Source organism: Salvelinus alpinus, chromosome 25, assembly GCF_045679555.1.
Source record: "Salvelinus alpinus chromosome 25, SLU_Salpinus.1, whole genome shotgun sequence".
In the NCBI taxonomy this organism is placed as follows: Eukaryota; Metazoa; Chordata; class Actinopteri; order Salmoniformes; family Salmonidae; genus Salvelinus; species Salvelinus alpinus.
The window spans coordinates 19,968,328-19,996,307 of NC_092110.1; the positions used below are offsets into that span (position 1 = coordinate 19,968,328).

At 43.1% G+C, this 27,980-nt stretch overlaps 2 protein-coding genes and 1 long non-coding RNA gene across 5 annotated transcripts; 2 read left to right on the forward strand and 1 right to left on the reverse strand.

Moving 5' to 3' along the window:
- The first annotated feature begins 170 nt into the window (after positions 1-170).
- On the forward strand, positions 171-5,077 carry LOC139553569 (tetratricopeptide repeat protein 8-like). 2 transcript variants are annotated; one of them, XM_071366050.1, is made up of 13 exons: positions 171-408; positions 1,096-1,216; positions 1,435-1,498; positions 1,675-1,924; positions 2,062-2,106; positions 2,217-2,302; positions 2,401-2,488; positions 2,750-2,860; positions 3,104-3,243; positions 3,416-3,590; positions 3,787-3,921; positions 4,201-4,284; positions 4,419-5,077. In XM_071366050.1, exons 1-13 carry the CDS (start codon positions 295-297, stop codon positions 4,533-4,535), a joined length of 1,530 nt encoding a protein of 509 aa, XP_071222151.1. In that variant the 5' UTR covers positions 171-294; the 3' UTR covers positions 4,536-5,077. The 2 variants fall into 2 exon arrangements, with proteins under 2 accessions (XP_071222151.1, XP_071222152.1); XM_071366051.1 differs by having other exon boundaries at positions 172-408; positions 3,787-3,909.
- Positions 5,078-5,251: 174 nt separating this feature from the next.
- Positions 5,252-10,374, reverse strand: LOC139553590 (uncharacterized). Of its 2 annotated transcripts, XR_011670684.1 has the most exons (4): positions 8,009-10,374; positions 7,767-7,842; positions 5,573-5,712; positions 5,252-5,400 (listed from the first exon to the last, which is right to left on the reverse strand). It is a non-coding gene; the product is annotated as an uncharacterized lncRNA (long non-coding RNA). The 2 variants fall into 2 exon arrangements; XR_011670683.1 differs by having other exon boundaries at positions 7,767-10,374.
- Positions 10,375-10,895: 521 nt separating this feature from the next.
- On the forward strand, positions 10,896-26,051 carry LOC139553565 (serine/threonine-protein kinase Nek9). Its single transcript, XM_071366036.1, has 23 exons — positions 10,896-11,523; positions 12,321-12,498; positions 12,689-12,744; positions 12,898-12,968; positions 13,132-13,237; positions 13,966-14,097; positions 14,260-14,370; positions 14,563-14,627; positions 14,764-14,814; positions 14,905-15,097; positions 15,209-15,353; positions 15,539-15,739; positions 15,901-15,947; positions 16,129-16,290; positions 16,409-16,517; positions 16,716-16,877; positions 22,614-22,781; positions 22,875-22,934; positions 23,069-23,253; positions 23,354-23,515; positions 23,602-23,706; positions 23,888-23,941; positions 24,089-26,051. Exons 1-23 carry the CDS (start codon positions 11,341-11,343, stop codon positions 24,260-24,262), a joined length of 2,880 nt encoding a protein of 959 aa, XP_071222137.1. The 5' UTR covers positions 10,896-11,340; the 3' UTR covers positions 24,263-26,051.
- The last annotated feature ends 1,929 nt before the right edge of the window (positions 26,052-27,980 follow it).

A 27,980-nucleotide genomic window follows, 5' to 3' on the forward strand; every position in this document is an offset into this window, starting at 1 on the left:
TCAAACAATAATATTGTTCTCACGGTAAATGCCGAATAAATCAATGCAGCATTGGGTGAGTGCACCGGGTGGGCGGAGTTCGCATTGTAGAATGGATTGAATGGTAAAAAAAATTGCACACGCCCGCCCGGCGTGCCGAGGGGGCTCAATCAAGTACACCTACAAGAGGACCTCCCCTATCCTCTGTTGCCGCGAGTGACAGGACGCTTGCTGCTCAAGCAACAAGCTTAGCGTTGATAGCTAAGCTCTAAAAACGTACCTACCTCTTAAATTACCACTGACAAAGAAGACGAAATGGAGGTGCCGATGGATCCCTTGTTTCTTGCATGGAGCTACTTTAGAAGACGGAAGTTCCAACCATGTTCTGATATTTGTTCGAAGATATTAGAGGACAGTCCATACGACCAGGTTAGAAATAGCTAAACTAGTATTTTAGCTCTGCTAGCCAGCTCCAGGCATGAATCCAATTTAGCTAATGGTAATAACTATCAGTAGCATGCTTACAAAGTATTCTTTGACGTTTTCTGAATCATTGCCTATTCCTCATTACTGTATTGCCAGAGATACTCTGCCATTGTTTGCTAGCTATCTGTTGTTTTGTTAGCACATTGTTAGCTAGCTAGCTATTGTTGGCATAAAAAACAAGAACTTGTTAGCTAGAGGGCTATCATCATATCTGGCATGTTTTGACCTTATTGTGACCCACTTTCGATTTTCACTATCACTATTTAATCTCACCTTTAGTTAATCTAGCTACTCTTAACTCCAATTGTCTTGAAATGTGCTTGCTATAGCCTAGCATAATTTTTGGATCAAATCTGTCTTCACCTCTTATCTCATCATTTCACTCACTGCTGTCTTAAAAGGAACCTGACTCCTCAACACATATTTCTGAGGTAACCTCTTCCTGCTGTGCTCCTTTTATTCTGCGTCTCTTTACATGACAGGACATGTTGAAGTACAAGTAGAACGGGTAGAGAAATTAATTAAATATCACAGTAGCACATCGGTGTTGGAGTTCCCTACCTTGCAACATCATAGTAAACATAATTTTCACATTGTATAATCAAGTCTACTACCTTTGCTCTTGGGCAGGCTGCATGGAGTCTGAAGACCCGTGCTCTGACAGAGATGGTGTACATTGATGAGGTGGAGGTGGACCAAGAGGGGATCGCTGAGATGATGCTGGATGAAAACTCCATTGCCCAGGTTGCTCGTAAGTCTGAACTCTAAACTTTCCCAGAGGGACACGAGTTCTTCCTGCGCAGGAAAAACTCCTGACCATGACTATAGTCATCTGCAGAACAGCCTACTGAGCCTACCAGCTCAGAAAATCAATATCAATAATATATTACTATTCTGAATCAGTTCTGGTAAAATCTCTCCAAAATGTTCCCAGCTCTTTGAGTGTACTGTAATGAAGCTGTCTTTCAGGCCCTGGGACATCACTGAGGCGTCCTGAAACAAGCCATGGAGGTGGACCTACTCCAGCTATCAGGTATGTGACCTTTTATATTTACAACTATCTTGTTAGGTAAGTATTCCAAGCATTTCCCCTACTGGAATTGTGTTATTACTGTTACAATATTTCTGACAATGAGTCGTGAGGAGCATTATGTACCCTGGGAAAGCATCAGGTTAGTTCTGAACTGAGCTTTTTTATCCTGAATCTAGGCCCATGACCCAATCGGGACGACCAATCACAGGGTTTGTGAGGCCCAGTACCCAGTCTGGCAGACCAGGGACAATGGAACAGGCCATTAAGACCCCGCGCACGGCACACACTGCCCGCCCTGTCACTGGTGCATCTGGGAGATTTGTCCGGCTGGGAACAGCCTCCATGTTAACCAATCCTGAGGGGCCATTTATAAATTTGTCAAGACTCAACTTGGCTAAATATGCCCAGAAGCCCAATTTATCCAAGGTAAGACTGATTTAACTAATGTACTGTAAGGCAAGGAACAATGTCTCTCAGAAAATACGTGTCGTAAATGTATTTATTGTGGTTATTCGCCTTCAATACGTGTAATGACCGTTCTGTTGTTTTTTTTCTGCCCTCAGACCTTGTTTGAGTACATCTTCCATCATGAAAATGATGTAAAAAATGTGAGTTATAAATACAGATATACAGTATGTCTTTGGCTTTTCATGCAGTTTTTGTTTGTAAGTTTCGGTCTAAAACGATTTGTACCTCCACTGTCATGTTTTGTGAACAGGCTTTAGACCTGGCTGCTCTGGCCACTGAGAATGCTCAGTTCAAAGACTGGTGGTGGAAAGTCCAGCTGGGGAAGTGCTACTACAGGTAAAGCTTTAGCTGATTATCTCAAACAACTGTTAGTATACAATGCATACTATACTACCACTACAGCTCTACTACATTGTAACTGTTTGTATTAACAGACTTGGTTTACACCGGGAATCAGAAAAACAGTTCAGATCTGCTCTCAATCATCAGGAGGTGGTGGACACATACCTCTATCTGGCCAAGGTAACAACATACAACTTACGATGTCCCTAACACTCTTTTAACACTGTAAATACTGTGTAACTACACTGTATACAGTATAGATTAACCCTCACACAAGGCTTCTCTGTAGCAGATAAAACCTGGTGGTGTGTCACTCAATGAAAAGTTGTTTCTATTTGTTCAAATAGGTTTATGTTTTTTATATCAACCTACTGACCTATTTGTCTTCATTAGTACACAAATGACAAAAATACTTATTGTTCTGTTATGCCACTAAAACAGGTGTATCAGCGGCTTGATCAACCTATAACTGCACTGAACCTCTTCAAGCAAGGTCTGGACCACTTCCCTGGGGAGGTCACTCTCTTAACAGGAATTGCTCGCATTCACGAGGCACGTAACATAATTCCTTTGTTGTTTGTTTGTAAAGCGTTCTCTTGCTTAAAGAAACCACAGGTTGAAATCATGTCAAATGTGTAACCTGAAACGAGCAGCTGATTGCCTAGGAATTTAGAGCCTAATTGTTTTGCAGCTCTAGTAGCTATTGAATTACTCTACTGTAAAATGAGAGAACAGATGCAGGTTGATCAGGAGGTCCAAAATCAGTCTTTATAGTTATCTGTGTCTCTCTCACAGGAGATGAATAACATCACCTCAGCCACAGAGTACTACAAAGATGTCCTGAAGCAGGACAACACTCACGTTGAGGCTATCGCCTGCATAGGCAGCAATCACTTCTACACGGACCAGCCTGAGATCGCCTTGCGCTTTTACCGGTTAGTCACACACGCGCACACACACACCACCACCTTCAAATCCCTCATCTAACTCTGATTAGTATGTGTATGCCTGTGTGATTTAATAATTTTGACAATTTCAGTGGATACACATGCCTTGCATGGTTGCATTATTTTAGAGTTGTCTTTTCCCTCTAACCCTCCCCTGTAGACGGCTGCTGCAGATGGGGGTATATAATTGCCAGCTGTACAACAACCTGGGATTGTGCTGCTTTTATGCCCAGCAGTATGATATGACCCTGTCCTCCTTCGAGAGGGCTCTGGCCCTGGTGGCCAATGATGAGGAGCAGGCTGACGTCTGGTACAACATTGGACACGTGGCCGTGGTGGGTTAGTGTTAACTTAGCACACACAGATGTTAGTTACTGCATCAAGTTACTCTACAGCAACCTCTTCTGTATGCCAACTGGTTTCTTTTGGACAGGATCCACATCTGGCTGAGTGCTTTGAACAAATGGCATGCTATCACTTATTCTTTGCAGTTCTGTTTATGTTACTTGCATCTTATGTTTCTCTCCACAGGGAATAGGAGACCTGACTCTGGCATCCCAGTGTTTTAAACTGGCCTTGGCCTTCAACAACGACCATGCTGAGGCCTATAATAACCTGGCTGTGCTGGAGCTACGCAAGGGACACATTGAGCAGGTGAATGAACTGGTGTGTCTAGATCTTCAAATATATAATTTTGATCAAATGTTAGTTCTTATAAGAGTATTGAGTATGAATCTGTTTTAAATTATATGCTTTCTTTCCAACTGAAAGAAACTTCTTCTAGGCTTGCTCTTCTGAAGTATTATGCCCAGTGGTTCTTTTCCATATGATACAACACATTATTTAAAGTCTTTAGTGTACTGCTTATGATGTTTTTGGTGTTGAGTCTAATTCAGAATGGTTGTTTTTGTTTTGATGTACTCTTTTATATAATTATTTTCACAGTCCAAAGCTTTCCTCCAGACCGCTGCATCAATTGCCCCTCACATGTATGAGCCACACTTTAACTACTCCACTCTGTCAGACAAGGTAACTAGACACTTCATCTGCACTTTTATTTCAATTTCAATAAAAACACATTGCTATGCCTGGTATAAAACAGACTGGTTTTAGTCATGAGTGATTATATTAATTGATATGCTGTTGTCTTCTGCTGTGTCCAGATTGGAGATCTGCAGAGTAGCTACACGGCAGCCCAGAGGTCAGAGGATGCCTTCCCTGAGCATGTAGATACCCAGCAGATCCTGAAACATCTGCGCCAGCACTTTGCTGTGCTGTGACCTACTGACCGACACACCTGACTTGACAGTCCAAACTGCCTGTGTGATAACTTACTTAGTTGTTGTAGAGTGCTGCTATTGAACAACAGTGACTGGCCTCCTCATATTCTGCTGTTAGATGATGGTGACAATACACAGGCTAAATGATACAAAGGGCAATTTGGCTTGGGCAACTCACTGCACAGACATTATTATAAAAGTCATTTAAAACTGCCTGGCCCAATGCAGGTCTTATTAGTTGTATTTGAAGTGTTTTATTTGCAGCCAAGATTGGTTTTGGCATTTGTTTTTCTCTTCAACTGTTGGTTCACATACATGTGTAATAGTATTTAAGGTACTTTTAAGCACCGATAGTGAATGTACATAATAAAATATGAACATGGAAGAAACACATATTTACTATAGTACATAGCAGTATAAATATATATTTTTTATAGTGTATTCAGATGTATTTTGGTATTAACATTACTCTTGTCATAATTTGTACTCTTGTCATAATTTGTAGTCTGTCTTGTTTGTAAGGAATAAACTATATAAACATGTTTTTTTTTTTTTTTTAAAGATGCAGAACAAATTAAGTTGTGTTTAACTTTACAGTATGACAATTTCTTTTATCAGATAAAATGTTATGTACAACTTAAGTTACATTTGATTCCAATGCTTATTATTTTGAATGTATGTATTTACTTATTGAAATAATGGAAATTTTACAGTAATTTCTAAGCTTTCCTTGATTTTATTTCACATATCCATTTCAATGGATGTGTACACAGCATCATTCCAGGACTTCATGGATATATTTTGGGATGGATGGCCGCACAGTCCTCCATTCCAAAGTGGTCTTTGGGCTGTCTCATGCCAGTACCTTTAAACCAAATTAAATGTTACTTAATTGACATTCTGGTCTTATCCTGAATGATAATGGTACAGTGGAAACATTTAACCAAGTACCGCTTGACATGTTGGTCTACACAAATACATAGAAGATCATGCATGATTATACCTGTATCCAGTCCAATGACTTGTGCAGCTCTTACCCCTGAGTCAGCTCAGTCCCGTTAACCCATGTCCAGGTGCCCTCTGTATCCTCTTCCTCCTTCAGTCCTATCCATAACCCTTTCATGTGCATGGGTTTGGTGTTAAACTGCACTTTGTGTATCATCTTACTTATGAATGCCTGATCAAACAAACACAAGCCAGGAAAGAAGGTGAATGAATCATTGATAACTATGGCTTTTGGACAATCTTTCTCTTGTACGGTGCTCTCAAACCATTACAATGTAGAGGGGCCTACTCCATGGAGTGGGGTCAATTACAGCGTTCTACAAAGACACATTGCATAGAACTTATGAAAATGATAGAAAGTTCTTCTTCTATGTTGACCTGGTATGTACAGTTGAAATATCATCAAACAGCCAGTCATGAAGCAAATAATTGCCCAATATGGCACTGCATTTATAGAGGCTAAACAAAAAAAAAGTGAATAACCATGAATTGGCAGTACCAGTCACACGTTTGGACATACCTACTCATTCAAGGGGTTTTCTTTATCTTTACTATTTTCTACATTGTAGAATAATAGTGAAGACATCAAAACTATGAAATAACACATATGGAATTGTGTAGTAACAAAATAAAGTGTTAAACAAATCAAAATATATTTTTGAGATTCTTCAAAGTAGCCACCCTTTGCCTTGATGACAGGTTTGCACACTCTTGGCATTATCTCAACCAGCTTCATGAGGTAGTCACCTTGAATGCATTTCAATTAACTGGCGTGCCTTGTTAAAAGTTAATTTGTGGAATTTCTTTCCTTCTTAACGCAATTGAGCCAATCAGTTGTGTTGTGGCAAGGTAGGGGTGGTATACAGAAGATAGCCCTATTTGGTAAAAGACCAAGTCCATATTATGGCAATAACAGCTCAAATAAGCAAAGAGAAACAATATTCCATCATTACTTTAAGAGATGAAGGTCAGTCAATCCGGACAATTTTAAGAAATTTTCTTCAAGTGCAGTTGCAAAAAACATCAAGCACTATGATGAAACTGGCTCTCATGAGGACCGCCACAGGAAAGGAAGACACAGAGTTACCTCTGCTAAATAGAATAAGTTCATTAGAGTTACCAGCCTCAGATATCGGCAATTAACTGCACCTCAGATTGCACCTCACAGAGTTCAAGTAACAGATGGTCGAATGCTGCAAAGAAACCACTACTAAAGGACACCAATAATAAGAAGAGACTTGCTTGTGCCAAGAAACATGAGCAATGGACATTAGACCGGTGGAAATCTGTCCTTTGATCTGATTTTTGGTTCCAACCCCCGTGTCTTTGTGAGAGGAGGAGGTGGTTCCCACCATGAAGCATGGAGGAGGTGTGATGGTGTGGGTGTGCTTTGCTGGTGACACTGTCAGTGATTTATTTAGAATTCAAGGCACACTTAACCAGCATGGCTACCACAGCATTCTGCAGTGATATGCCATCCCATCTGGTTTGCGCTTAGTGGGACTATTATTTGTTTTTCATCAGGACAATGACCCAAAACACACCTCCAGGCTGTGTAAGGGCTATCTGACAAAGAAGGAGAGTGATGGAGTGCTGCATCAGATGACCTGGCCTCCACAATCACCTGACCACAAACCAATTGAGATGGTTTGGGATGAGTTGGACTGCAGAGTGAAGGAAAAGCAGCCAACAAGTGCTCAGCATATGTGGGAACTCCTTCAAGACTGTTGGAAAAGCATTCCTGGTGACTACCTCATGTTGCTAGTTGAGAGAATGCAAAGCTGTCATCAAGGCAAAGGGTGGCTACTTTGAAGAATCTCAAATCACTTTTTTTGTTTACTACATGATTCCATTTGTCAAGAAAATCCCTTGAATAAGTAGGTGTATCCAAACTGTTGACTGGTACTGTACTTTTGGTAGAAACATTTTCATTTACAATGTAGTGGCTTTACACCGACCACCACTGATACACAGAGCGAGAGAAAGAGAGAGAGAGAGAGAGAGAGAGAGAGAGAGAGAGAGAGAGAGAGAGAGAGAGAGAGAGAGAGAGAGAGAGAGAGAGAGAGAGAGAGAGAGGGAGAGGGAGAGAGGGAGAGATGCAGAAACAAGCTGTTGACAATAAACATCACGCTTCCAGATACAGCAACACTTCAACCCCCACCTGTCAACCTCTCTCTCATGCTCACCTTGTCCTTCACCTGTTTTAAATGATGGCCCATGGCTTACCTGCTTCTCCCAGCTATCTACCAGAACCAGGTCAGCTCCATGACTTAAACAGTCTTTTCTCACCTCTCCCCAGCTTCTAGGCTCAATGGTGACAGAAATTGCAAAGTAGTAACACATTGAGTTTAGCAGATCACATCGTGGCAAACATAGGCCAGAGCTTTCCTCTGTGAAGACAATGTTTGTTTGTTTACTAGTCAATAGATCAAATCCTAATTAGGGTGTCTCACACAAAGTTATCTCACCAAGTGAAGATGTGTGGGACTGCAGTTGTGTCTTCTCCTTGCGAAGGCTCTTAATCTGCTTCTGAAAGTTATCGTTGCTGGTTGTCTGTTGCCTGAATTCTATCTCTTGTTGGTGAAGGCTATTGAGCACTCTGTGTAATTTTCTATGGGCCTACTCTTTAGAATGAATCACATTTTGTGCACTGGCAGCACCATTGAGGCCATCTCCATTTTGAAGTAGTCCATTTTCTTCTTCTACTACGTTGGTGAGTTGGCAAACAAACTGAAAGGGTGCACACTGCCACCTAGATGATAGACGAATTTGGAGGGGCTTTCATGTGGATTTTTCCAGTCATATTTGGTAGATACTACCTTCCTACTTGGTTATGAACGCAGCATAAATTTAGTGTAATGATGCATTCATAACTGAGTGGAAAGGTGGTATTTATCACATTCAGGGGTTAAAGTAGATTTAATTTCTTACCGGTACTGGACACCCAAGTGCATGCACACATTTTTTTTATACTACAAACAATACAGGGTAGCGTACTCTGTTGACAATAACAAACAGATCAATAAAAACAATGTTGTCTGATCAATGTATAATTGGCCTACGAAAAGTGGAGACACAAATACAATATGAAGTCCATCTAACCTGGAAGAGGAAATTATTATTGTGGCATTGACCCAATGACAAAGACAGTGAATATGCACACTCACCGGGGATATGGCCGAAGTTCTCCGCTGGTGCCCATACTGTTCCCTCAATTAAGTTAATAATTTTGAAAACTAAAAGACAGATTGGAATCTTTTCATTGTAATATCTTAGCCATTTGCTTTCCAAACAGTTTTCCCGCGATTGTGTTTTTAAATTTTGCAATATGCCTGGCTGGGTCTCTTTGCTTTTCACTGACAGTCGCAACTCAACAATCATCTATTATTTGGTATTTGCAGCTCGCATAGCCCACAGCCCTTCCGACTGTGGGCTATGCGATTTTTTTTAAATCCCGTTTTTTTGTTTGTTTATGAAGCTAATGATCCTCTGTGGCCAAATCATGCTTTCTGGTGCAGTAGCCTATTTTTTATGATTTTATTTATTTATCTATAGACAGGAGTAAGCCAATTAGGCTATATACTTTTGGCAATTTAATTACATTTACTTTAGGGAAAGCTTCCCTTAGCCTTATGGACACGCGGCCTATGCCTTTTAATGTGGCATAAACACAACCAGTCAATATATTTGTATCTGATTGTCAAACAATCACTTAACAAATGCGCTCCTGTAGGCCCCCCCGCGCACATTCGTCCACTCACAAAGTAATATCAGCACCCAAACCCCAACAGTGCACTGATGAATGGAAAGACATATCTGTTACAAAAGACCTACGTGTATTGTAATAACATTCTATGATTGTCATTAGGCCTACACTTGTAGCCTGAATTGATGCATCCTCTGTTGTCCACGCGCTCATCTCCGCCTTGTCCGCGAGCGTCTCAGCCAATATCTCTGCCTCGTCAAAATATAAGTGTTCTCCTCAAACCACAACACAATTTGGTGCGTATACCACCACCTGGTTTCGAGTCAATTCGCACATTTTTAATGGGCCTGAAATGCCGTAATGTTAAATAATGGTGTAGCCTATAGATTTTTGGGCATGTTGTGAAAGGCTCACGTTTTACCGGTACCGCGTACTGTTAAAGATTGATGATATTTACTAGAAGAGAGAGACCAAGTTGAGACGCTAGACCAGGTGGATAAGGTATGATATTTAAGGCAGTTTAATAAGTTGCAAAGATATCTGACAACACGTGCACGGGCTCGTCCATTTAGCTCAGAGGGAGCTAGCAGGAGGAGCCCCGACTCATATTGTGCAATACATTTTATACAGTGAAATGACGTAGGTAGATTCTAGTAGTTCTGCTCTCCTGACTGGTCGCTGTGAGTGGAGGGCGGTCCCCTTCAGGCTGATATCAATGTTCCATTGGTTCTCAGTAGTGTTCTTTGTCCTTGGAACTCCCGCCTGAAACAGGGGTTTGTGTGTGTGTGTGTGTGTGTATGCATGCGCGTGCTCGTTGAGTGCCATGCCGGTCTGGGTTGTCTCTTGTATTGACAAGATGTTGAAGCAGACACCAGCAACTGGCGCCTGAGGTCAGAGCGCCCCCCTGAGGTCAGAGCGCCCCCCTGCCTTATCAGTGCTCATAAATGGTTTGTGTCAGCCATCTCTCTCTGTGTGTGTGTGGGAGTAAGGTTAGTATCTGGCACAGGCAGAACTGGTTCATCTGTGGGGTGCAGCAAAGTGTTACAACCACGTCTGCTTTAATAATGAAGGCATTATAACAATATTATAGCTAAGTGTTAAGGTCAATAAAAACATCATTTATTACAGTACCCCCACTATTTATTTTGCTGGGACGCCATACAGGACCGTCCTGCCTTACTTTCACCCATTACCATATTATGAACGCAGCATAACTAATTTGAGTGTTTCCGGGTACTAGCCTATGTCAAAGAGAACATATTATATTGTCAAGATAGTCAACTATCCGCTCTGACGATGGAAATACATGTTCGCAAAGGCGGACGGCAGGCGGAAGGGGGCGAGCTCAAGCGTGAACATTCTAGCCAATGAGAGTGGAAATACGCGTGTGTACAACAGAGACAACACCGATATAAAATATATTTTTATCAAGGTTACCGGATGGCACGTGTGTCCACTTATATCAGTACATTTGTCACAACCTAAACATTACGAAACTTATATTCGATCAAATAAAACTCACGTAGTAAATTAGCAATTACATTTTTTGTTGAAGAAATTCGACACTCTCATAGACTTCCATTCAAAAAATCTTGACTTGGTCTGCTTATTGCTGTATTCTTGCGCGGTTGAGTTGAGCCTCTCGCTTCGCCTCTCCATCTTTGCCTATGCATGGACATGGAAAAGATGGACTCCTTATTGCGCTGTGGCACAGTCTAGTGTGCGGTACTGTCAGCTTCCTAAATGTAAAGTTAGTAAAGTGGGTAAACTGCAGACAGTAGACAACTTAGTAACGATTATCAGATCAGGAGAGATGGTTATTGTAATACTGCGCATTAACGTTAACGTCCAAAGGTTTCGAAGGAGACTAGGCCAAAAGATTTCCTGGTAACTTGGTAACTGTAGCTAGCAAATCAACAACACTATTGCAACTCTGTTGCACGCTATTGCTGCTGCTTAATATTCTGTGCAGCAGCCTAGCCTACTCCTAGCTGGAACTCTACTCCCCCAAATTGGATTTTAAGGAAATATATTTTACGAGTTTGTTTACGAAATTAATTTGTAAATAGTTGGCGAGCTTTACTTATACTCAAAATGTCACTTGAAGACTACGAAAGGCATTACGCCTCGCTATATTCAGATTCTGGGAGTGAATCTGTCGCCAGTGGGCGATCGACGTCAGTATACAGCGGCGAGGAAGAAAAGTTACATTACATTCCAATCCGTATCCTTGGAAGAGGGGCATTTGGAGAAGCAACCTTATACAGACGGACAGAGGTAAGCAGGTCAAGATCTATTTCTATAATTCTTGGAGAGATCCCAGGAATATGCTAGTGTGTGTCACTGCCAATGTTGTTCACACACACACACACACACACACACACACACACACACACACACACACACGCACGCACGCACGCACGCACGCACACACACACACACACACACACACACACACACACACCGTTTTGTTAAGACATATTAGGCCTGTTTATTAGTGATCTACAATAGCTTCCCCTGCATGCTGTGTGAATCACTCACCAAACATGGCCAGTAGCCTCTGAGACAGTCTACTTTAGTTTTCATACCCCAGTGGGAAATGCTTGCATGAGAGCAAGATTTATTACATTCTCAAGCCATTTGACAAAACTGCTATTATCCCCATATCTTTGCACAACTAGAGCAATGTTTAAGGACAAAGTATGGTTTGTATTTATATGAAAACAGCAGGAAATCGACAACCTTTTGTAAAGTTTAAACCTTTTAGTTTACTTGCTGAAATAATAGTTTGTTTGATTAGAGCCTACATGTATAGTACATTATTAGGGATATACCATGTTTTAGCATCTGTTATTATTATCTTATTATTATCCTATTACATTTTCTATTAGCAGTAGCACACTAGAAAAATAAAAGGAATACAGTTCATTTTGTTTAACTTTGAGGAGGCCATTGCAATAAAGTTGTGCTGCCTGAGGTCTCTCAGAGTGTTGTTTGTTTTAGCCTTCACAGTGAAAGTCTTTCTGATCTCGTACTGACCTTTCTCTGTCTGTTCCCTGTCTATCGATCTACAGGACAACTCTCTGGTGGTGTGGAAGGAGGTGGACTTGAACTGCCTCTCAGATAAAGAGCGTAAGGATGTCACAAACGAGATCAGCATCCTCTCCATCCTACAGCACAACAACATCATAGCCTACTTCAACCATTTCATGGACAAGGACACTCTCCTCATTGAGCTTGAATACTGCAATGGTGAGATATGGCAGCATATGGCAGCATACTTTTGGGATATTAAAGATGTATTATTAAGTGTCTTTATTCAACATAATATTTTGTGTGATAGGATAATGATATTGATATTGGCTCAACTGAAATATGATTGCCCCAATTGTCTGGCATTTACAGTAACAATAGAAAAAAACAACTGTCTTTTCAATTTCAGGAGGAAATCTTTATGATAAAATCAACCAACAGAAGGGGAAACTCTTCACTGAGGAGGTATGAAAATGAAACCCAACATGTTGTAAGAGTGTATTGTACCTAAAGACACATAATGGCTCTGACTTTGCCCTAGTTAGGAACAATGGTGAACATTCAACTTAATCTTTTCCCCACCAGTTTTTAATATCTTAATATCTTAAATACTCCCAGGTTGTCATATGGTACCTGTACCAAGTCGCCTCTGCAGTGGCTCACATTCATAAGGCTGGTATCCTGCACCGGTAAATACCAGGGTTGGGTCCGGGCTTTACTCATTTATTGTGCTACAATATGCTTTGATTATGAGTATTGTATGTAAGCTGTGTTGGTTATTAATACAACAGTCCTCATTGTTTGATCTGGTCACTATTTTATTTTTTGACCTATTTTATTCTTCTCTTGAAGGGATATCAAGACGCTGAATATCTTCCTAACTAAAACCAACCTTATTAAGTTGGGTGATTACGGGCTGGCTAAGAAGCTTGACTCACAGTTTGCCATGGCTGAGACTGTAAGTTACATTGAAGTATTAACCTGGAAAGCTGCGCTTCTCTGGTCTATTTTACGTTGACCAAGCAGATCTCAGTTACATAAAGCTGCAAAAAACGAACTCACAGAGCTTATTACAGAGCTTATTACAGAGTGTATGCTGATCAAATTCAGTTAACAGATTTGGTGGGCAGACTGAGCACTCAACCAAATCAAGTCCTGAGAGCAGTGTGGTTGTTCTGTCCCTTTGTGGGCATGGTCTACATGTCTTTCCCTGAGTGTAACTGCTGTATCTGTAGTCAGCTTCATCAATTGATGTTCACTCTGCCACAGGGACATGACTTCTGTGTGATGGAGGCAGTCGTCAGAAGTGGCAGCAGCGAGTGTGCAGCTAATTGTCTGTTGTGACCTTGAGCAGTGCCATTATTTTCTGATGATGGCCCATATGGATAGCTAGAGCATATGTCATAGAGTATATTATGAGGCTGCGCATGTCTGCTGCTTTGAATATAAATTGCTTTCATTGCAATACCCTTTTAGAATCCATGGGAATATGAAATATTTTGTCAGAACAATTGAATATGTTTTACTGTGCATATTTTTCATACCGATAGTTTTGCAAATCTTTGATTAGGACTCACTCAAGCCTTTTTTATTTGCAAGTGTTTTATGCATATTCACATTTAGTTTTGTGTAAGGTATAGATAACATCTAAGTTACTTTTTTGTGCATTTTCCTGTATTAATCTAGTGTGTAGGAACCCCATACTACATGTCTCCTGAACTGTGTCAAGGTGTGAAGTACAACTTCAAATCAGACATCTGGGCTATGGGCTGTGTCATTTTTGAAGTCTTAACTCTGACCAGAACATTTGATGCTACGGTATGTGCCCTGCTTATCTTTTACCCCCATTGTCTAATTGATACACATTTGCCTGCTATTATCATTTGTTCTAATGTTAAATACATGGCATTGGCTGATTATGCTCTGTTGATGTCACTTTAATGCATTTCCGGTTGTCGGTTGCTGCTTGTGTCCATGTAGAATGCGCTGAACCTGTGTGTGAAGATAGTGCAGGGAAACTGGACCATGGAGGTCAACTCTGATGTGTATTCCTCGGCGCTGATCAAGCTGGTGTACGAATGCTTAGATCAGGTGAGGAACCCGTCAGCAATGTGTACAGTATACTGTCATTTCAGTCTTTCATGGCTGTCATCATCAGTGCGATAGAATTTAGCATCAGCCAAAGCATATGTAGGGAATCAGTTCATATAAGATATTACCACACATTGTCTTTATGCAGAATGATGTGTGATGGATGGTAATGTAAGATACATTGATTTGCAGGATCCAGAAAAGAGACCCACTGCTGAGGAGATTCTGGACCAGCCAATCATCTCCTCCCGCAATCAGTGAGTCTGGTGAACAGGGGAGAGAATGTGGTGGGATGTCTGAAAGATTGAGAAGATGATGTGATTGTTCAAATAGGTGTAGAGACATCATCAAAACTGCTGTTTTCATTGTGTAAACAACCTATTTTTGTTTCAGGGAGCTTGAGGACAGAGTTGCCTTGCTGAACTCAGCAATGAAAAAACCAAAGTATGTTGAACACATTCTCACCTAATCATGTAAATGTGGTATTTGTAAGATGATTTTGTTTAATTAAGATATTTTGTGACTTGTCCATAGGTTGAGCACAGTGACTGAGAGCCCTGTTGCTGTAGTGACAACACGCTCTAGGGAGGTGTATTTCTGGGGAGGGGGAAAGTTCACACCCCAGAAACTGGATGCCTTTAAAGGAGGCAGCGGTGCCCAGCATGTTTGTGCAGGGGAGACCCACTTTGCTGTGGTTACCGTGGAGAAAGAGCTGTACACTTGGGCTGTGAGTACCATGCTGTTCCTTTAAGTCCAAGGCAGAAAATACATTACAAAAACGTTAAAGTTGTTTTTGTTGATTAAACATGTGCTCTTTGATGTCCTGCTTCCATTTTAGAGTGTCCAAGGTGGGGCCAAGATGGTGGGCCAGCTGGGTCATGGAGACCAGGCCTCGTACCGGCAGCCACGCAAGGTGGAGAGGCTCCAGGGAAAGGCCATCCGTCAGGTCGCGTGTGGAGCAGATTTCACCGCCTGTGTCACTGGTGAGTTGTGTGTCTGTGTGGAGCACTACTTCTGTGCCAGTAGAATAGGATGTTTACAATGGGAGGGCTCTGTTGTTGTTTTTTTACAACAGAGATAAACAATTCAGACAGCAATTTGCTACCCTGTGTCATACAATACGATTTGGTCTTGTTTGACGACATGCTGTTGATGTGTTTGGTTTCAGATGAGGACCAGATGTACATGTTTGGTTCTGACTACTACGGCTGTATTGGAGTGGAGAACGAGCAGGGCATGGAGGTGCTAGAGCCCGTGCTGTTGGACTTCTTTGAGGAGCGACCTGTCAGGCAGGTGTCCTGTGGGGACAACCATGTGGTTGTGCTGACCCACAGTGGAGATATCTACTCCTGGGGCTGTGGAGAGCATGGTATGTACCAGAGCATTGATACTGAGCGACAAGGTAGTACTTCATGTCTACCACCATGCCTCTCTCAAGCTCCATATCCTATCCGTTGTCCCCCCTTATCTTGGCCAGTAGATGGAGCTATGATGATGCGGAACATAATTCATTGAAGTTATTTTCCTCAGGGCGTCTTGGCCTGGACTGTGAGGATGACTTTAACTCACCCATGCAAGTAAGATCCTGCCCTTTCTTTTTCAGCAGAGAGCTTGAACACATATCATGTAAATATGCTTATGGAGAAAGGGGCAATGACGTCTCAATTTTATTGTCGAGACAAATGAACGGAAATGTGTTTGAGTCCACCGTTTAAATCAGTAGGAAGCATAATGTTGTGTATCGTCTGACATTCACAGGTGGAGATCCCCAAAGGAGCCATCATCTCATCCGTGTCCTGTGGCCTTGACGGAACCTTTTTCCTGACAGAGTCTGGCAAAGTCCTGGCCTGTGGGAACAACGATCTGAACAAGCTGGGTCTGAACCTGGGAGTCTCTGGCCTCAAAAACCTTCCTGGAGAGGTACAGCACCACATTCCTCATACCAAGATCCACTCACAGGCTCTACTCATTCCTTTAAAATAAGGAATAACACCAGTAATGGTGGAGAATTTAAGTTTTCCTCCTTTTCCAATGTCAGGCCTACCAGGGGATACCATACACCACCACACTCACTCTGGTCAAGCAGCTGGCCAGGTATAAGATCCAAGTCATTTCAGCTGGGAAGACTCACACTGCTGCCATTGACGGTACAGCGACCAGACTCTCTCCTGTCTCTTTCTTTGAGCCCCCAATTATTATATGTATTTTTTTTACATTTTAGTAATTTAGCAGACGCTCTTATCCAGAGTGACTTACAGTTAGTGCATTCATCTTTAGATAGCTAGGTGGGAAGTATATTGATTTTTATATCAAAACATGGTTCTGACTGAACTCCGACATTGCAGAACGTGGGCGGCTGATGACCTTTGGGTGCAACAAGTACGGTCAGCTGGGTGTAAAGGACTTCAAGAAGCACCAGGGTGTCCAGCTGCTGTTGGGGTCTTTCGGGGGGAAGGTGGTCAGCAAAGTGTCTTGTGGAGATGGCTTCACCATCGCAGCCACGAAGGGTCAGAAACACAACTAAACTTGAACATTCTCTGTTGCAGCATGTTGTTGTCATATACTGTTCAGTGTGTACAGTGCATTGACTTTTTCCACATTTTGTTACTTTACAGCCTTATTCTAAAATGGATCAAATAGTTTTTCCCCTCATCAATCTACACACAATACCCCATAATGACAAAGACATTTTAGCAAATGTATAAAATATCACATTTATGTAAGTATTCAGATCCTTTACTCTGTACATTGTTGAAGTACCTTTTGCAGCGATTACAGCCATATTTTTTTTTTTTATTATTATTATTATTTTTTTTTTTTTAATTTTATCCCCTTTTCTCCCCAATTTTCGTGGTATCCAATCGCTAGTAATTACTATCTTGTCTCATCGCTACAACTCCCGTACGGGCTCGGGAGAGACGAAGGTCGAAAGTCATGCGTCCTCCGAAGCACAACCCAACCAAGCCGCACTGCTTCTTAACACAGCGCGCCTCCAACCCGGAAGCCAGCCGCACCAATGTGTCGGAGGAAACACCGTGCACCCGCCCCCCTCAGTTAGCGCGCACTGCGCCCGGCCCGCCACAGGAGTCGCTGGAGCGCGATGAGACAAGGATATCCCTACCGGCCAAACCCTCCCTAACCCGGACGACGCTAAGCCAATTGTGCGTCGCCCCACGGACCTCCCGGTCGCGGCCGGCTGCGACAGAGCCTGGGCGCGAACCCAGACTCTGGTGGCGCAGCATAGCACTGCGATGCAGTGCTCTAGACCACTGCGCCACCCGGGAGGCCGCGATTACAGCCTTGAGTCTTCTTGGGTATGACCCTACAAGTTTGGCACACCTGTATTTGGGGAGTTTCTCCCATTCTTCTCTGCATTCTTCTCTTCTCAAGCTCTGTCAGGTTGGCTGGGGAGCATCGCTGCACAACTATTTTCAGGTCTCCAGAGATTTTGGATCGGGTTCAAGTCCGGGCTCTGGCTGGGCCACTCAAGGACATTCAGAGACATGTCCCAAAGCCACTCCTGCGTTGTCTTGGATGTGTGCTTAGGGTCGTTGTCCTGCTTGAAGGTGAACCTCCATCCCAGTCTGAGGTTGGATGGCGCCGACCGAGATGGCCGCCTCGCTTCGCGTTCCTTGGAAAATATGCAGTATTTTGTTTTTTTATGTGTTATTTCTTACATCGGTACCCCAGGTAATCTTAGGTTTCATTACATACAGTCGGGAGGAACTACTGAATATACGATTAACGTCAACTCACCATCGTTATAACCAGGAATATGACTTTCCCGAAACGGATCCAGTGTTTTGCCTTCCACCCAATACAATGGATCTGATCCCAGCCGGGGACCCTATGCGACGCCGTAAAAGGGGCAAACGTAGCGGTCTCTTGGTCAGGCTTCGGAGACGGGCACATCGCGCTCCACTCCCTAGCATACTACTCGCCAATGTCCAGTCTCTTGACAATAAGGTTGATGAAATCCGAGCACGGGTAACATTCCAGAGAGACATCAGGGATTGCAACGTGCTCTGCTTCACGGAAACATGGCTAACTCAAGAGACGCTAACGGAGTCGGTGCAGCCAGCTGGTTTCTTCACGCATCGCGCCGACAGAAACATACATCTTTCTGGTAAGAAGAGGGGCGGGGGGGTATGCCTTATGATTAACGAGACGTGGTGTGATCATCATAACAACACACAGGAACTCAAGTCATTCTGTTCACCTGATCTAGAACTCCTCACAATCAAATGTCGACCGCATTATCTACCAAGGGAATTCTCCTCGATCATAATCACAGCCGTATATATTCCCCTCCAAGCAGACACATCGTTGGCCCTGAACGAACTTTATCTGACTCTTTGTAAACTGGAAACCACACACCCTGAGGCTGCATTCATCGTAGCTGGGGATTTTAACAAGGCTAATCTAAAAACAAAACTCCCTAAATTCTATCAGCATATCGATTGTGCTACCAGGGCTGGTAAAACCCTGGATCATTGTTATACTAACTTCCGCGACGCATATAAGGCCCTCCCCCGCCCTCCTTTCGGAAAAGCTGACCACGACTCCATTTTGTTGATTCCAGCCTACAAACAGAAACTAAAACAACAAGCTCCGGCGCTCAGGTCTGTTCAACGCTGGTCCGACCAATCTGATTCCACGCTTCAAGACTGCTTCGATCACGCGGATTGGAATATGTTCCGCATTGCGTCCAACAACAACATGGACGAATATGCTGATTCGGTGAGGTTGACGATTGACGATGTCGTACCCACAGCAACGATTAAAACATTCCCAAACCAGAAACCGTGGATTGACGGCAGCATTCGCGTGAAACTGAAAGCGCGAACCACTGCTTTTAACCAGGGCAAGGTGACCGGAAACATGACCGAATACAAACAGTGTAGCTATTCTCTCCGCAAGGCTATCAAACAGGCTAAGTCCCAGTACAGAGACAAAATAGAGTCGCAATTCAACAGCTCAGACACAAGAGGTATGTGGCAGGGTCTACAGTCTATCACGGATTACAAAAAGAAAACCAGCCCCGTCGCGGACCAGGATGTCTTGCTCCCAGACAGGCTAAATAACTTTTTTGCCCGCTTTGAGGACAATACAGTGCCACTGACACGGCCCGCTACCAAAACCTGCGGGCTCTCCTTCACTGCAGCCGAGGTGAGTAAAACATTTAAACGTGTTAACCCTCGCAAGGCTGCAGGCCCAGACGGCATTCCCAGCCGCGTCCTCAGAGCATGCGCAGACCAGCTGGCTGGTGTGTTTACGGACATATTCAATCAATCCTTATCCCAGTCTGCTGTTCCCACATGCTTCAAGAGGGCCACCATTGTTCCTGTTCCCAAGAAAGCTAAGGTAACTGAGCTAAACGACTACCGCCCCGTAGCACTCACTTCCGTCATCATGAAGTGCTTTGAGAGACTAGTCAAGGACCATATCACCTCCACCCTACCGGACACCCTAGACCCACTCCAATTTGCTTACCGACCCAATAGGTCCACAGACGACGCAATCGCAACCACACTGCACACTGCCCTAACCCATCTGGACAAGAGGAATACCTATGTGAGAATGCTGTTCATCGATTACAGCTCAGCATTTAACACCATAGTACCCTCCAAACTCGTCATCAAGCTCGAGACCCTGGGTCTCGACCCCGCCCTGTGCAACTGGGTCCTGGACTTCCTGACGGGCCGCCCCCAGGTGGTGAGGGTAGGTAACAACATCTCCACCCCGCTGATCCTCAACACTGGGGCCCCACAAGGGTGCGTTCTGAGCCCTCTCCTGTACTCCCTGTTCACCCACGACTGCGTGGCCATGCACGCCTCCAACTCAATCATCAAGTTGCGGATGACACTACAGTGGTAGGCTTGATTACCAACAACGACGAGACGGCCTACAGGGAGGAGGTGAGGGCCCTCGGAGTGTGGTGTCAGGAAAATAACCTCACACTCAACGTCAACAAAACAAAGGAGATGATTGTGGACTTCAGGAAACAGCAGAGGGAGCACCCCCCTATCCACATCGACGGGTCAGTAGTGGAGAAGGTGGAAAGTTTTAAGTTCCTCGGTGTACACATCACGGACAAACTGAATTGGTCCACCCACACAGACAGCGTTGTGAAGAAGGCGCAGCAGCGCCTCTTCAACCTCAGGAGGCTGAAGAAATTCGGCTTGTCACCAAAAGCACTCACAAACTTCTACAGATGCACAATCGAGAGCATCCTGTCGGGCTGTATCACCGCCTGGTACGGCAACTGCTCCGCCCACAACCGTAAGGCTCTCCAGAGGGTAGTGAGGTCTGCAGAACGCATCACCGGGGGCAAACTACCTGCCCTCCAGGACACCTACACCACCCGATGTCACAGGAAGGTCATAAAGATCATCAAGGACAACAACCACCCAAGCCACTGCCTGTTCACCCCGCTATCATCCAGAAGGCGAGGTCAGTACAGGTGCATCAAAGCAGGGACCGAGAGACTGAAAAACAGCTTCTATCTCAAGGCCATCAGACTGTTAAACAGCCACCACTAACATTTAGCGGCCGCTGCCAACATACTGACTCAACTCCAGCCACTTTAAAAATGGGAATTGATGGAAATTATGTAAAAATGTACCACTAGCCACTTTAAACAATTCCACTTAATATAATGTTTACATACCCTACATTACCCATCTCATATGTATATGTATATACTGTACTCTATATCATCTACTGCATCTTGCCATCTTTATGTAATACATGTACCACTAGCCACTTTAAACTATGCCACTTTATGTTTACATACCCTACAGTACTCATCTCATATGTATATACCGTACTCTATACCATCTACTGCATCTTGCCTATGCCGTTCTGTACCATCACTCATTCATATATCTTTATGTACATATTCTTTATCCCTTTACACTTGTGTGTATAAGGTAGTAGTTGTGGAATTGTTAGGTTAGATTACTTGTTGTTATTACTGCATTGTCGGAACTAGAAGCACAAGCATTTCGCTACACTCGCATTAACATCTGCTAACCATGTGTATGTGACTAATAAAATTTGATTTGATTTGATTTTGATTTTGATTTGATTTGAGGTTCTGAGCACTCTGGAGCAAGTTTTCATCAAGGATCTCTCTGTTCCCTCGATCCTGATTAGTCTCCCAGTTCCTGCAGCTGAAGAATATCCAAACAGCATGATGCTGCCACCACCATGCTTCACCGTAGGAATGGTGCCAGAGTTCCATTTAGGTTTCATCAGACCAGAGAATCTTGTTTCTCATAGTCCGAGAGTCCTTTTAGGTGCCTTTTGGCAAACTCCAAGCGGGCTGTCATGTGCCTTTTACTGAGGAGTGGCTTCCGTCTGGCCTCTCTACCATAAAGGCCTCATTGGTAGTGCTGCAGAGATGGTTGTCCTTCTGGAAGGTCCTCCCATCTCCACAGAGGAACTCTAGAGCTCTGTCAGAGTGACCATCGGATTCTTGGTCACCTCCCTGACCAAGGCCCTTCTCCCTCGATTGCTCAGTTTTGCCGGGCTGGGATGGAGGCCACTGTGTTCTTGGGACCTTCAATGCTGCAGACATTTTTTGTACACTTCTCATGATCTGTGCCTCGACACAATCTTGTCTCGGAGCTCTACGGACAATTCCTTCGACGTCATGTCTTGGTTTTCGCTCTGACATGCACTGTCAACTGTGGGACCTTATATAGACAGGTGTGTACATTTTCAACTCATCTCCAATCAATTGAATTTACCACAGGTGGACTCAAATCAAGTTGTAGAAACATCACAAGGATGATCAATGGGAACAGGATGCACCTGAACTCAATTTTCGAGCCTCATAGCAAAGGGTCTAAATACTTATGTAAATAAGGTATCTGTTTTTTATTTTTAATACATTTGAAAAAATGTCTAAAAACCTGTTTTTGCTTTGTCATTTTGGGGTATTGTGTGTTGATTGATTTGGGGGAAAAAATACTTTTATCCATTTTAGAATAAGGCTGTAACGTAACAAAATGTGGAAAAAGTCAAGTGGTCTGAATACTTTCCGAATGCACTCTATATTCAGCTTTTTTTTCTTGCTTTATTCTGTTAGCTGGGAGTCCTCTGACCTACATGAGTAGGACTCAAAACTATGGAGAATACTGGTAGCACCTCAGGAACAGGATTCCTGTTTCAGGTGCTGGAAGGATATTAGCTAATTATCTGTGGACCAATAGATTATTTCTCTCTGATCCTTTCAGACAATCAGATCTTTGCCTGGGGAAACGCAGGAAACGGACGCCTGGGAATGCCCGCTGACAAGGGCTTTGGCTCGGAGGTTTGCCCTGCTTTACCACGACCCATTTTCGGCTCCCTCCACCATGTGCCAGACCTCTCCTGTCGCGGCTGGCACACCATTCTCATCATGGGTTAGCCACTAGCCACTTACTTCTGTTCTAACACCAGCTAATCATTTGTTGAAAAATACAGTTCAGATTGATTGATTCTGTTCTCTGTTTCAGAAAAGGTTCTCAACTCTAAAACTATACGCTCAAACAGCAGTGGACTTTCAATTGGCTGTGGTAAGTAAGATGGCCATGCTCTCTCTGGTTACATTATCATTACATTCACAATCTGAACATGTACAAAGTTTTATACCCGTATGGTAATGTACTGACCATGTGGTATGTCCTGGTGTTTGTCGGTGCACACTAAGGGCTAGGCCAAGCCTCTACCACAACTGTGGATCTGGAGAGTGAGCCAGGCTCAGAGACAGGGCTGCGTGAACGGGGTCTGGGGGGCACTAAGGAGGCCGACACAGACGAGCGACGCATCGAGACCTCCGTGATGTCTTTAACGAACCAGACCGGCGACAGCTCCTGCCCCTTCTGGCTGCGCAAGGTTTGTAATCAAAACCACAAAGCATAATGAAAGACAAAACAGAGAGGTTTATGGCCACTGAATGTTGTTTGTGTCCCTCCCTGTCCATCCTCCCTAACAGGAACTACAGGATGCAGAGTTCATCCCGATGCCAGAGGATTTCAGAGGCTCCATGCCTGGCCCAGTGGCTCCTTCTTTCCCCGAGAGCGTCACACTGCCTTACGAGGAGCTGCAGGAGCTGAAGGCTGCAGCCGCTGCTGCCGCCACTGAGAAAGAGCTCCCGGTAATGACCACCGCATGTCTGGATCCTCGATACTTGACTACATCCCCATGCCAATGCCTCAACCTAACCAAATGTTGTTTCTTTAGACTGCTCGTATGGGCTGTGACAGGGTCAATGGTTTTGAGGAGGCAGGAGCCTGTAAGAAAGGGGAGGCACCAACTTGCTGCAAAGGAAGCAGTGAGGTAGCACAGGTATGTGCAAGATAAGCCCTTACACACATTGTAACAGCACAAGACTGCACCAGACAGTAGTCTGTGAACATATCGCAACAACTACAGAGAAACACAGAACAAACACGAGCAGCTGCGATATGTTCACAGACTACTGTCTGGTGCAGTCTTATGCTGTTACAGTTGCTATTTTCTTTTACAGTTGCGAGAGACAGTCAATCGTCAAGAGGCAACCATCCAGTTGTTACAGAAGCAGGTAAGCGTTACTCACTACAGACTGTCTAGCACCTGTGAGCAAAGTTGTGAAGTAACACCGAGTCGAGTCCCTATTCTGTAAAACCGATCAACTCCATTGCTATGCAGACAGATAAGTGTTATCAAGTGTTGTTCTCTATGATAACAGTTCAGTGATCAGCTCAAAGAGAACGAGAGACTCTGGACAGCAATCAACCGTCTGACCCTGCGAGAGGGAGGAACTGAAAATAACTGCAACCACCAATCCGGTCACAGGCCTGTGGAGGGACAGGGAGGAGCCTCCAATCATGACGGGGACAGATCTGATGGAGCAAATCCGTGAGAAAAAACCCTGAATCTGTGCTATACTATGTAGTGAGTGGTGGTGGCTCTGTGCAGTTAAGTCCATCCAAACAGGTCCTGTAGATGGAGTGGCTAGGCCATACTGAGAAGAGGAATATGTTAGCAAGCCAGTTCCATTGGTGAACGGCAGGGAGAAGTAGGTTTAAGAAATTACTAAAGGGATGAATAGTCTGAGAGTCAATTGTGTTCTCCTTAACTAGGAACAGCTAGCTGATTAATGGATGCCCACTGACCTCATCCACTTGCAAGAGAGGTCTCGCTTCTTTTCACATTGTGTTACATCATATTTCTTCGATATAATCCAATCTGCATGATAACGTTGTATAAATATACATGAGAGATACCCTGTATGAACACTTCCATGTTGTAAGCTATAATTAAGTGACGGTGACAGGAAAAGGCCTACAGCAACTGATCTGCTGTGATCTGGACACAGACAGACTGACATCTTGGCTTGATTCAACATTAAGCAACCAACTTCTTGCAGTGTTATGTAGGCTAGTGTGAAATATGAGTAATACTTTGGTAGTAATGATAATGTTGTCACTGACTGACTACTGTCAACTGAGGTCTAGGATTGCGTTTTGTCCCACATTTTAATTGATGATCACAAATGGGCACAGCTTACTGTAGAGAGAAGATCATTTGGTGTTCTTCCATTGTTTTTGATATATATATCCTCCTGTTTTATCTTGCAGTTATTTCTTGTGGTTATTAAAACCAATGTGAATTTAAAGTACTGCGTTTTGTGCTCATTCCTCTGGAAAGCCCTGAGCCCTATTTTTGATAACCTACCAATGTTCTTCATATGTGATGCTGTTCTAAACAAAATACAAAATACTAACTAAAAGGCATATCAAATATAGCCTTAGAAAGCTATACCAGATATAGTATATTTTATATTAAATTTACCAAAGATGTGTTTAGTTTTAACATTGAAGTATTTACAATGTTGTGTCTTTCATGAACAGCTTGCTAGACTGTATCTGCAAAAAAAATGGAATGTGAAATGTGAGGTTCACTTTTCACACTACTGATTCATTATAGACAATCACTTGTCTTTTTATTGCCTTAAGATGATAACCTTGAATTTGTTTGAACTAGTATTTAAAGTGGAGGAAATGAACCATCAAATTGCAATCTTCCTTCTGTAATACTTAATGTCATGAGAACAGTTCAAGTCCTAGAATTTGAGAAAAGCTTGTTTTCGTAAACTTCATGGTAATACTGTGTTTTTTTCTATGACATTTTTCCTGTTTTTGAGTATTCATTTAATCATTATTTTTACACTATTAGTGAAAAGTGTAATATTCAGATTTGGTGTATTTCTTTACTCTGGGTGGTGTGTGTATGTACGTTTTTAAGTGTCCTTTACCAATGGCTTATAAGCTTGCAACTCTTTTGGTTATTGTGCAGTTAATTGATACAGTACAACACTGGTGGAATTTTCTTTGTCCATGCAAGAGAAAAAGATGTCCCTATTCCTTAGTGCTTTTGCATACTCTTTGAACCAAAGATTTTGTTGTGATGAATTGTGCACAAAATATAAAGCAAAATGTGCCTTTAGAATAGGATATGCATTTTATACAGTTTGTTTGATGTTGATATTATGCCTATACTGTGTTTATTTTTGCAATCCATTGTTTCAATGGCTTATCTGACCCTATGCAATTGAGTGGGTGTAAGATGTTACAGTTGTCTAACTTTCCACCATTCACAGAGGAACCTTTTTGTTATGCTTCATGTAAAAAATAAAAACACAAACCATTTTGGTCGAATTAATTCAATGTTGAACCGAACACTGCAGACAAAGCAAAATGTATATTTTTTTATTAATTTCATTTAAACCCTTTTGCATACTGTCATTCATTTTGTTAGGCAGTATCAGACACTGTATTTCTAGTATTTACAATTAGGCATGACATTTAAATAGTTACAAGTTTACTCTAGTTCCCCCCACTTTCAAAGGTAATGTGAAAAATAATGTATGTAAACTAAAAACATGGGGCGCAACTTTCGCTGGGGACGGGGGGGGGGGGGAAATGTCGTCGTCCCCACATTCTGAAGTTGCATTTTTGTCCCCCCCAGTGTTAGCATTGGAATGTGATACAGGACCATGCGGACGCCTCTGAGCGGTCGGATAGGCTGTTTGGAGTGTTTGTCCGACTGGATAAACAAAATATACACATATATATAAATAATAATAATTATGTCCCCCCCACTTCTAAAACAAAAAGTTGCGCCCCTGCTAAAAACTACTCCAAAAGCCAAAATTCTTGATGTTCTTTCAAACAAACATGTTATTTTGCTCTATAAAAATGTATTTAGTGCTTTTTATAAACATCAAAAATATGAAGCATTGCAAATGATTTGGCTTTTGTCAGTGGCAGAGGGCAGTGAGTTGCTTTTGTCAGCTGCGGTGGTGGGAGGTGGAGGGTGGCTCTTGATGTTCTTCTGACACTTGGGGATATGTTGCTCTGCTGGACCTGGGGCAAACTGGCAAGCACAGTGAGGGCAGGTCAAGTGTTCATCATTGTCTTGGACAGGTGGTTGGCCCTGCACAACACCTGTTGCTGGAACATGGACATGGCACAGATTGTGAATGAATGCCTCGTTTCTGCCTTCAGTTGTTCTTCTTTAGCTGTAAATCAAGGCCGAAAACATATTTACCAGAGGTGCATGAATGAGAAATTAGAAAAATACCATAATTTCTTCAGTAAGATAAATACGTTTGGGGAAAACTCCAGATAGGTAGGCCGGCCGAATCTAGCTTTCTGGTCGGCCGGACCTACCTACCAAGCAGATAGCTATGTCCGGCTGGCCGGTTAGACAGCTAGGTGCGTCTGGCTGGCCAGCCAGATACCTGGGTCCTAGCTATCTGGGTGGAATTTGGCCCCCATAAGAGTATAGTTGAAAATCCCTGTCATAGCCCTTCTAAGGATAGCCTTTCCACTCCCTATTTAATCTTGCTCTTGTGACTGACTGGTTCGAACCAGGTTTCCTGCATGTCACAATAATGTGTTAACCCACTTAGCTAAAACCTATAGGGATAACACCCTTGGGGGTGCGCCCCACAGTTTGGGAACCACTAATGTAAAGGACCATGCTGCTTACCCGAGTACTGCTTTCCCTTGATTCAGCTCATATGGAGACTCGAACTCAGGACCTCTGCCTCGAAAACATGTGACGGCCCTCCTGAAGTGTTCCAACCCATGTGCTATTATAAAAGGCCTTCAATTGCACAAGGAGCGACACTTCAGGCTGAGGAGTGAGTTTCACAGATCTCCATCTGCTACACTAATACAAGTCTTCAAGATCCAGCAAGGTTACTCATCAAAAGAGTGTGATTATGTGATCCATGCCTATGTGATGAGAACCTTGCCTGAGACCTGAATACATGTTTTAGTTGTGTTACACATGGCCAGGCGTGTGTGTCCATCCATGTGTGTGTGCGTTTGACATGCAGGTTAAAATACCAAGTTCAAATGTGAACCAACTGTATAAATTTGGAGCATGTCGAGCACACATGAAACATTCATGGGCATTTAGCTAGCTTGCTGTTGACTAGTTCGACCTGAGAGATAAACATTTGGTTGTTATTTTACTTTACACGCATATTATCCTTTTTCATGCTGGATATTTGTATTTTTTGTATTTTGTGTGACCCGGAGTCATACACAATTGTGTGTTTCTCTACA

Excerpts from the sequence above, each read along its gene's own strand:
- LOC139553569 (XM_071366050.1), top strand. The coding sequence starts at position 295 with ATGGAGGTGCCGATGGATCCCTTGTTTCTTGCATGGAGCTACTTTAGA. Across the intron at positions 3,244-3,415 it reads ATCGCCTTGCGCTTTTACCG|ACGGCTGCTGCAGATGGGGG; the intron begins GTTAGTCACACA and ends CCTCCCCTGTAG. Across the intron at positions 4,285-4,418 it reads ACTCCACTCTGTCAGACAAG|ATTGGAGATCTGCAGAGTAG; the intron begins GTAACTAGACAC and ends TGCTGTGTCCAG.
- LOC139553565 (XM_071366036.1), top strand. The coding sequence starts at position 11,341 with ATGTCACTTGAAGACTACGAAAGGCATTACGCCTCGCTATATTCAGAT. Across the intron at positions 16,878-22,613 it reads CACCATCGCAGCCACGAAGG|ACAATCAGATCTTTGCCTGG; the intron begins GTCAGAAACACA and ends TGATCCTTTCAG. Across the intron at positions 22,935-23,068 it reads TGGACTTTCAATTGGCTGTG|GGCTAGGCCAAGCCTCTACC; the intron begins GTAAGTAAGATG and ends GTGCACACTAAG.